At 38.2% G+C, this 8,948-nt stretch overlaps 1 protein-coding gene across 2 annotated transcripts; it reads right to left on the bottom strand.

The window, feature by feature from the left end:
* Nucleotides 1–2,503: 2,503 nt before the first annotated feature.
* lman2 (lectin, mannose-binding 2) lies at nucleotides 2,504–7,783 on the bottom strand. 2 transcript variants are annotated; one of them, XM_077610227.1, is made up of 8 exons: nucleotides 7,443–7,783; nucleotides 6,891–7,009; nucleotides 6,564–6,681; nucleotides 6,079–6,158; nucleotides 5,134–5,295; nucleotides 4,953–5,067; nucleotides 3,993–4,112; nucleotides 2,504–3,740 (listed from the first exon to the last, which is right to left on the bottom strand). In XM_077610227.1, the coding sequence occupies exons 1-8, from the start codon at nucleotides 7,567–7,569 to the stop codon at nucleotides 3,580–3,582; spliced, it is 1,002 nt and encodes a 333-aa protein (XP_077466353.1). In that variant the 5' UTR covers nucleotides 7,570–7,783; the 3' UTR covers nucleotides 2,504–3,579. The 2 variants fall into 2 exon arrangements, with proteins under 2 accessions (XP_077466353.1, XP_077466352.1); XM_077610226.1 differs by lacking the exon at nucleotides 6,079–6,158 and adding an exon at nucleotides 6,204–6,286 and having other exon boundaries at nucleotides 7,443–7,772.
* Nucleotides 7,784–8,948: the final 1,165 nt, after the last annotated feature.

Below are 8,948 nucleotides of genomic sequence, written 5' to 3'. Positions count from 1 at the left end.
TATTTATTTATCTGTTTGTTGTTGTTATTTGTGCACTTTGTGATGCTTTAATTCCAATTATATTGGTATAATGACAATAAAAGCATTCAATTCAATTCAATATTGAGTTTTTATTGCTAGATATATCACTGTATCAATATATTATCAAACCTCTAAAGTACACACACGTGCAGGCCCACTGCACAAAAACACACGGAGTATTTTGCATTTTTTTTATTAAAGCTCATTTTTACAGGGGGTCGTAAACAAACCTATTCAAGCGGGGGAGTAAATGTTGATAGTTATGATGCAAAATGGCACACGCGTGCGATATATATTACACAAGCTGCTATGTGGAGGGGCTCATAAATAAACAGAGTGCCTGAACTTAATGAGCGAAATGATAAATCAGTCTTTAGTCGCTTATGATCGCATATAAAAAACGCTTAAAGACATTTATTATTATTATCTATTGATTATTTATTTGTCTGTTTGTTGGTTGTTGTTATTTGTGCACTTGAGGGTGAAGCTTTAAATCTCTTAATACTTGTATAATGAAAATAAAAGCATTCAATTCAGCTCAATAGACGTTCTGAACATTTTGTAGTGTATAAACACGTTGAAAGTTCGTCTTTAGAGTTCTCTTGCTGTCATTAATTTCCAAAAATTTGATTTTTTTTTCATCAACAAGTATATCAGCCTCAAATATTGGATCATAAAATGGACATTGGCTGAATTTATTATTGTTTTAATCGACATCAGCCTTTTTAAACGCCACATCGCCGGACCACTTTATGACATCAGTCTGAAAATCGCAATACGCACAGATTAAGTGTGTACATATTTTAACATAACATGGTTTAAGAGCAGACAAATCGATAAATTACGTCAAAGTCGTCAAACGGAGGGGCAACACATAATGGAGCTTGGATTGGAAGGAAGAGAAGAAAAAAAAGAACCATCTATTCTAGTGCTTTTGTGTTAGTGCCCACCATTTTTCATTTTTATGCCGTTTTATATGGCCTAGTTTTCTTGTGACCTGCTTTAAAACAGCACTGTAAATGATTACACTAGCAGCAACTTTTTTATTTCCTGCTTTCATTTTTACACATTTATGCCCTCGTTGCCATGAATAACGCTTTTAAAGCATGGCATTATTATGAAAAAAAATCTCATTTCTGGTTCAGGTTAGCAGACTACACCTCGGATTGGTCGCAGGATTTTGGTAGTAATTAAGTCAGATTTTTCAAACTACAAAAACGTTCATTAAATGCATAACATCGTCACAAAAGACACAATTCGCTAGTAGTGAAGTATGGGGGTGCTGGAGCCTATCCTAGCTGACAATGGGACACCCAGAATTGGTACCCAGCCAATCTTTAGAGACAAACTACCATTCATTCTGGAATACCCGAAGAAAACCCACCCTGTCCCAGGGAAAACATGGAAATTCCACAACACGACAAATTTATATCCAATGGCAAAACATTGACATTTTCAAGGACTTCTGAGGGAATTTTAGTCTAAATATAAGACATTATCCTATTAATCAACAGATATTTGCACTATTTTTGTACATGATGACATTAACAAAAGATCATGGGATTCATAACTTACTATACCTATTGGTTAAACATTAGTGAACAAATTAGTTAACTAGTTTATGAGTTAATAGATCTTCCACGCACCTTTATATGGCTCTTGGGGGTCACGTGACCTGATGATTGTCCGTGTCCATCAGGAAAATGCAAATATTGAAGTGTATCTATAAAACAAATAGAAATAAAACATGGGTGAGTAAAAGAAGGTAAAATGCTGGATATTGTTTTGAAAACATCGCCATCTATTGGAAAAATATTCAAACACAAATACTATAAGTTTTAAAAAATGCACAACGACGTAGAATAAAGGCATTTTAAGACAAATCCACTATAAGGGGGCAAATTATTGGAAGCAAAATAGTCCAAACTAAATGGATTCTCGACAAGAAAGAAAGGCTGAGAAATCAAAAAAGAAGAAATAAAGCAGAAAACGTTCAATCGTCAACAAACGGGGAATCACAAATGATAAAACGCATTAAAAACAATTTATCCACCCAAAAACATTTTAAATTAAACGTCGATTCATGTGACAAAACACGTTCCTGCAGATTTCTACGTATACAAACAATTAAAAAGTTAACAAAGCATCGCAGTAGCTGGTTAAAAAAGCAACGATCTATATAAATACATGCGGTTATCTACTATTATTTGTATTCTTCCAATAAGCCATTAATCATAAAACAATATTGTGATGAAATATACCTTATTTTAAGCCGTTTGCTTCTCTGGTTAAGGACGATCGCTCCACATTCCTACCCAATTAGTTACAATTAAATTCACCTGAATAATTTCAACTTGCAGAGAACACGAGCAAGACTCCTTCATATTGTTTGTTCCCAAATTGCTATTTTAGGGGAAATAAAAGAAGCATGCACGCGAATTAGATAGATAAGGTTGCATTTGAGGACCAATATAGCAGGAAGTAGTTTGTTTAGTTTTTATTTTTTTTCAATATTTTTGCATCCTCAGTGCTTTCTGTGAAAACAAAATAAAAGGGAGATTTGTTTTTGCCTTCAAAATAAACCTTTTCAATGACCTAACAAAGGTAGAGCACAAAGCCAGAGAACAATTTAGTAACTTACTTCAGCACAATGTTCTTAAATCATGGAGGAAACTTACTAGTTGTCATTTCTCCTCCTGAAATCGTCATTTAAGTGACATTTGTCCATTTGTAAGCATCCATTGGTGGACAGAATCTAACTGGGGAAATATTAACTGCATAGATTGTGTGTAGTAATGCAGCACATATTTTAACATGTTAAAAAGTGGCTTTAGGTTAAAAAAAATCATATTTACTGAACCAGGACACCAAAAAATGGCCATTTTTGGAGGGTTTCTGGGAAGAGAAAATGCTGAACACATTTCAAGGTCATTTTATGTGCCATGAACATTTAAAAGTCACCTCTAGTTACCATAAGGAGACATAAAGACAGTCATATAAAAAAAAAATTAAAAAGGAGGGATTTCATGTAGTGGTGAAAATTTAAAATTCTTCATTTTGATGACAAGGGTCTCAATTTTGGGCATTTGAGAGCACAGAAGTACGACAAAGTATTGTGGCAACACACAAAGAAAAAAAAATAGGATAAAGTTGTAATATTATGACGTCAATCCTGTAATATTTTTGGCCATACTACATAAGGTGATGTCGTTTTTTTTCCAGTGATATTGCAACTTTTTACTTGACTTTAATCTTCTAGTGTTCCTTTTTTATTGCAAATCCAAATTTTTCTTCCGTGTGATGCAAATAATCCGTCGCACATCTAAAAAAAAAAAAATAATCAAATAAAATGAAAAAAAAACAACAACATTGCAGGTTGAGTTGTCGCAAACAGGACACCATTTTTAAATGGCATCAAAACAGGGGGGCAGTGCTTATCTGTACAATCTTTGGACAAAAAAAAAATTAAACAATATTCACATTAAAATGTGCTTCAGCAGTCCACCACCACCAACAACAACAACAGGGTCCTCGTGGTTGGGTTTTCCCGACCGGTACTCAGTAGAATCTTTTGTTTCGCTCCTGCCGTTGTTGGAAAACAACGGCGCCCACCACGCCGCACACCACAATGCCCAGCAACGCGCAGAGCAGGAGAAGGAACACCTTCCAACCGGTCAACGGGGTGCCGCGGAAATTGCCCGTCGGGTCATCGATGTTGTCTGCAAAAAAAAGCAAATTTGAAAAAAAAATCCAAAAAGAAGATTTTGTGAAATTTGTGACTGGGCAGATGAGTCATAAACATTTAAAAGTGTTCTTAAAGGAAAAAAAAAATGAAAAAACTTGAGTAGTTAAGAATAGGGGTGTAACAGGAGATGGATTTGGTCTTTTTTTTGGTCTTATGTTATCAATATGCCTTCAATGGGAATTAAAATGTGGTTTTAAAAAGATCAAGTCATTCTTTTTGAGCAGACCTTTGGGCGACTTGAGCAGGCTGACGCTTGGCTCGATCTTGGTCCAGTCAAGATTCTCTTCCTCCGGAGTGTGCTCCACCATCAGCTGGTAGAGCTTCATGGAGATGATGTCGTGGTTGTCTGCGACAAGAACAAGGACAATGCCCAAAATAAGGCAAGAGATAGACAAAAAGCTGTATCTTGTCAATGTGATAGAAACATCACTGCAAAATGTAGCTTTTTTTCTTTATATATCTATTTTGGGTTACTATTTATTTTATAAAACGTTCGTCTACTTGATTATCGTGACATTGCAAGTAGTTTTTTGCAACATAAGAAATGTTTTGATTGTGCTCCAATTGTCTAGCAGTTTTATATATTTGCCTCACAATATGAAATTTCTGGTGAACGGCGATTGTACAAAAACAAATAAATGAGTCGTACTGTATTTTCTCGCATATAAGCCACCCCCAAGTATAAGTCGCACTCTTAAAATGGCCTTAAATCATTGAATTTTGCAATTTCTCGCGTATAAGCCGCCCCCTGATTCACAATGTTCACCTCCATATTCATGGTTTTAATAGGGAGTACAAATGTGTTACTTTGAAGAATAAAATCTGAAGAAAAATGATCGCATGTGGTATTTCTGAGATACTGTATGAATCAAAAGCACATTATTAGGGTCAATATCATAAGTAAGTTAGTAATTAATCCAGTAATGGTTGGTTACATGAAAATTTATTTAATTTTAATACTGTTAAACCTGGCAAATACTTTGACATGTGTCTCTATATATTTTAACAGAGTTTATACCCTAATGGCGTTTTTAAATTAAATGAATTAGTCTTTATGTTGGTTGTATTGACTGATGAGTTTTCAAAAAAAGTCATCATTTTATAAAGTTACAAATGAGGCTTATATGCGAGAAAATACGGTAATCCTTTTTCAAAACCCAAGCAAAATCAACTTTGAGCGACAAACCTGAAAGATCCCCAGTCGCCGCCGAGGCCCCGAAGAAATATCCCGTCGGAAGACGAACGCCGCCGACGTCGATGCATTCCTTCCACTCGTTCTTGTCGTCCACGTCCATCATCACCTGCGGAACGGGCGCACCGCGTCAAAAAACGCACGGCCGGCCACCGCGTCGCACGTTGGTACGTACGGTGAGTCGCCCTTTGGAGTAGCGGATGGCCAGGTAAGTCTCGGAGTCTCGGTTGCGGATCTCGGCCGAGCAGCCTCCCAGTTCGGAAGCGCGACCGTCTTTGCCGTGGTCGTAGCTCACCGAGCCGTTGTTCACCATGGCCGAAATGAACGGGAAAGAGCGCTGGTTAAAGAGTGCACAATTAGGCAATCTGCAAACATTTGACTCATGAAGGAAGGGTGGCGGTGATGGATGTCGCAACAAAAAAGAAATAATGGTTAACCAAACTAAAAAGGTAAAATGGATAGAAAATAATACATGAAGTCGCAATGTTGACCTTACAACCCAATCATTTTTTTTCTATTTTTCAGGTGTGCCAACTTCCCTATTTACATTTTTTTTATTAAAGACTCATTTATTAAGGACATGATACAAATAGGGCTCGATCATGTAATTTCAGAGGATTAGAATTGGCTAAAAACAAACAAAAATATATATATTTTTAAATGTATTTTAATTTTACTGCAAAAAATACAAATAAATATGTATATAATACATTTTGTTCATACTTATAGTACTGAAACAAGCTTTGCAAAATAAAAAATGTCTAGCAACAGCAAAAAAAGTAGGTAATCACAACTGAGATACCATAGTTTTAGTTTAAATAATTGTATTTCCGAGAAACAAAAATATTTAAATGGAATTTGGTTGAAAGGTTATTTTATGGTGCACAATTGCGCAAGGAAAGAGAGATTTGGATGTGCTTTTTTTCCTCTCCTCAATACATTTCCGATTAATCGGACTCGGTATCAACACATCCTCGACATCGGGTGACAAGGACTCGCGTGCAAAAAAAATAGGTGATCGGGACATTCCCGTGATGATTTTTTTTAAAAAAAGCGATGCTTTGACGTAAAAAATAAATGAAACTGGCGACAGCATGCTGACGACATGGTCAGCACTCACGTCAGCAGAGTCATCGTTCGAGTACGTATCTATAAAGACGGCCAGGCCGTGGAAGGTGACTTGGTCGGACAAGACGGGCCCTGAGGAAAGAGGAGGCGGTCAGTGATTGGGCGCTGCCAACTTACGTCCATTCCTTGCAGGTCGTTGCGGAAGGTGTCGAGAAAAAGGGACAGGCCCACAAACTTATCCTGGTTCCCAAACACTGAGCCTGCGACGGAGGCAGAGAGCTCATGACACAGCGGTATGCCCCGGTGGCGTACTATACAGTAGGGGTGCGACTAAATATCGCAATACTTTGGATACCGATAGCTTGGAACCAACAGGCATTTTCCACTAATAGCATGGCCATTTTAACTCATAGCGTGTATTTTTTCCCACAGAAAATTGTAGATTAATTTCCTCAGTATCGATGACACTTGTATCGTCATTGGATCACAAATGGCAGTCAGACAAATCGTCACCCACCGACCGGTCGCCGAGCTTACCTGGATTCAGTCTTTCTTTTGTGTACCAGAGAGCAATCCCATCACCATGGAGATTCTTCTTGCCCAGCCCGTGGATTTTGAAGTGAATGTGCATCTCCCAGTCTTTCAAGTAACATGGCTGCACAACAAAACATGACAAAAAAAGCTTCGTAACTGGATTTTTTTGGGGGTACGTTTCTTTTTAGGCTGGGAAAATGTTACTCTAAAATCTTGCCTGCACTGTACATTAATAACACAATGTAATTGAGGCTTTCAGGGACATACAAAAACGAGGGGAAATGTTGCTCCGTGAATAAAATGTGTTGGCTACATCCTATTTATTCTTACAACGGTATTCCAGATGGATCCTTGCTTGCTTCTCTCATCCGGAGTGAGTCGGACGTACGAGGTGGTCACCAACGTGCTCCCCGAAAAGTCCCACTGGCTGGATGAGCTGCTTCCCACACCTATTGCACAAAAGACAGTGAACGCAACACAATGCGTTCAACGATCCTCACTCCACTGGAAATACAAAGAAGGGAGGATTGCACAACGTTTGCATCAATTCAACATGAAACCTTCATTTAAAACCTCAAACGTGGCTTGAAAGAAAATTACAAGAAAGCAAATTTGTATACCAATAGGTTGTGCTCGTGCCAAAAGTCGAGATCTAGTATCAACAACATGTAACCGTTCAAGAGTTCCCAGTCAAAATTTGGACGTTTAAAGCCGTCATTGACACAAAAAGGCGTGTCGATCCAGTTAGAACGAATTAGACGCCTAAGGTTGTCAATGGCAGGCAATGAATTAGGAAAGACAACGATTTGTTTGTTGCGGCAATGGAGGTTAAATCATGTCCTGAGACGGAAAGACGAAAGTTAACGTCTTCCAAGTTGTTACCTTGGTAGGGTTTCATCAAGGAGTGTTCCCGTTTCAAGTGCTCTTGATTCCCGTCCGTGATGTCGCCGTTCGCCGCTCTAAATGCGGCGACGACAAGGAGACACGCAAAGCCATCAAAAGCTCTCATTTTATAGCAAATATCTGTTCTCTTCCTTATAAAACGAGAGTCGCAAACTCCATGAAGAATCGGTCCGTCAGCTAACTTCTTCCGGAAAGAAATGCATGCTAACAAGAACTCGGCTTCCCTAACCCTTCTTCAATGTTGTTGTTTTTTAATTTAAATTGTGATTTTATTCTTTTTATATTTTTATTTTATTTTTCTTAAACCTTCTGGATTTTCCATCCAAAATTGAGACCAGGAGTTTGCTAGAAATAGCAGCTTCTTTGTTTGCGTACGGAACATATTTTATAGACACAAGACGAGAGCCAATCGGAGAGCAGCACATCGTAGTTCAAGTCGATTGCTACGTACTTGTAGTTTTCATTTGGGCCACAAGAGGATAGAAAAGAGAGAGACAAACATTGTTGAATGCACCATCAGGAATTGACCCTAATTTGACATTTACACTCTCCAAGTGTAATCAGTTGATTGCAGTCAGGTTCTACTTATTTTAAAAGACACCTCATTGGGTAAATAGTAATGATAAAACAAGTGTAAGGACAAATTCAAACTGTTAAAAAAGGAAAGAAAAAGGAATGTTTCTGATCTGATCACGTGATCACAAATCAGGCCTGATTTCATCGTCATGATAAAAAAAAGATCAACTTTTAAATATACTAACTGTCCACTATAGTGACCACTGTCCCTGAAAGGATTAGGACTATATAAGTGGTAATTGACCTCTGCGGTGACCTTTGTGCAGCTGTAAAATACTTCCTTTTCACCACCGTGTATCCAACCATGAACTTAACTAATGTCAGATCAATGACACGGAAAGTCTCCCCGGGCCTAATCAATGAGCTGGCCGATCAACGGTGACTATCGATCGGCAGATTAGTCGACCCAAGCACGCACGTCGGGACCTGAAAGTTGAAACATTTCAACTTGGGCACCTCCACGTGCGAGATGCACTCCATTAGGATGTTTTTGTTGTGCCCGGTAATGGCGCACGACCTCATTTTGGTGTCTGCAGACGTCTCGGATCTCGGCGGGAATCCGCGCCGTCGTAATTGCCCGTCTTATTTAGCCGCCGCCGCCACCGCTGCGTTGTTTTCATGCGAAGGGCGTGACGCTAAAAGACGCCGGCGGATTGCCAATGAAATTGGGATTGATGGAAGAAAAACACAAAAGCTTTGTTTATTTCGAGACTCTTAATTCCTTTGACGTTGACTCAAAACAGATGTTGATTTTGTTGGACTAAAATCTATTTGATAGTACTTGTTTGCATTTACAAAAACATACATTTATCAACTCTTTCTGTGCCAAGTGTTCTCCAAAATTTACAGGATTTTGACTCGTTTTTCAAGTAGTTTTTGGCCATGCAGTATTGGGTGACGATAATATTG

Source organism: Stigmatopora argus, chromosome 9 (assembly GCF_051989625.1).
Source record: "Stigmatopora argus isolate UIUO_Sarg chromosome 9, RoL_Sarg_1.0, whole genome shotgun sequence".
Classification (NCBI taxonomy): domain Eukaryota; kingdom Metazoa; phylum Chordata; class Actinopteri; order Syngnathiformes; family Syngnathidae; genus Stigmatopora; species Stigmatopora argus.
The sequence above is the reverse complement of the archived record's forward strand: the minus strand, read 5'-3'. Positions and strand labels throughout refer to the sequence as shown.

What these genes read in the sequence shown, in the direction of transcription:
- lman2 (XM_077610226.1), bottom strand. Translation starts at nt 7,569, where the DNA reads ATGAGAGCTTTTGATGGCTTTGCGTGTCTCCTTGTCGTCGCCGCATTT. An exon ending in GATCCATCTGGAATACCGTT is followed by an intron (nt 6,682 to 6,890) that starts GTAAGAATAAAT and finishes TTTGTTGTGCAG; the next exon opens with CCATGTTACTTGAAAGACTG. An exon ending in ACTCCAAAGGGCGACTCACC is followed by an intron (nt 5,068 to 5,133) that starts GTACGTACCAAC and finishes CCCGTTCCGCAG; the next exon opens with GTGATGATGGACGTGGACGA.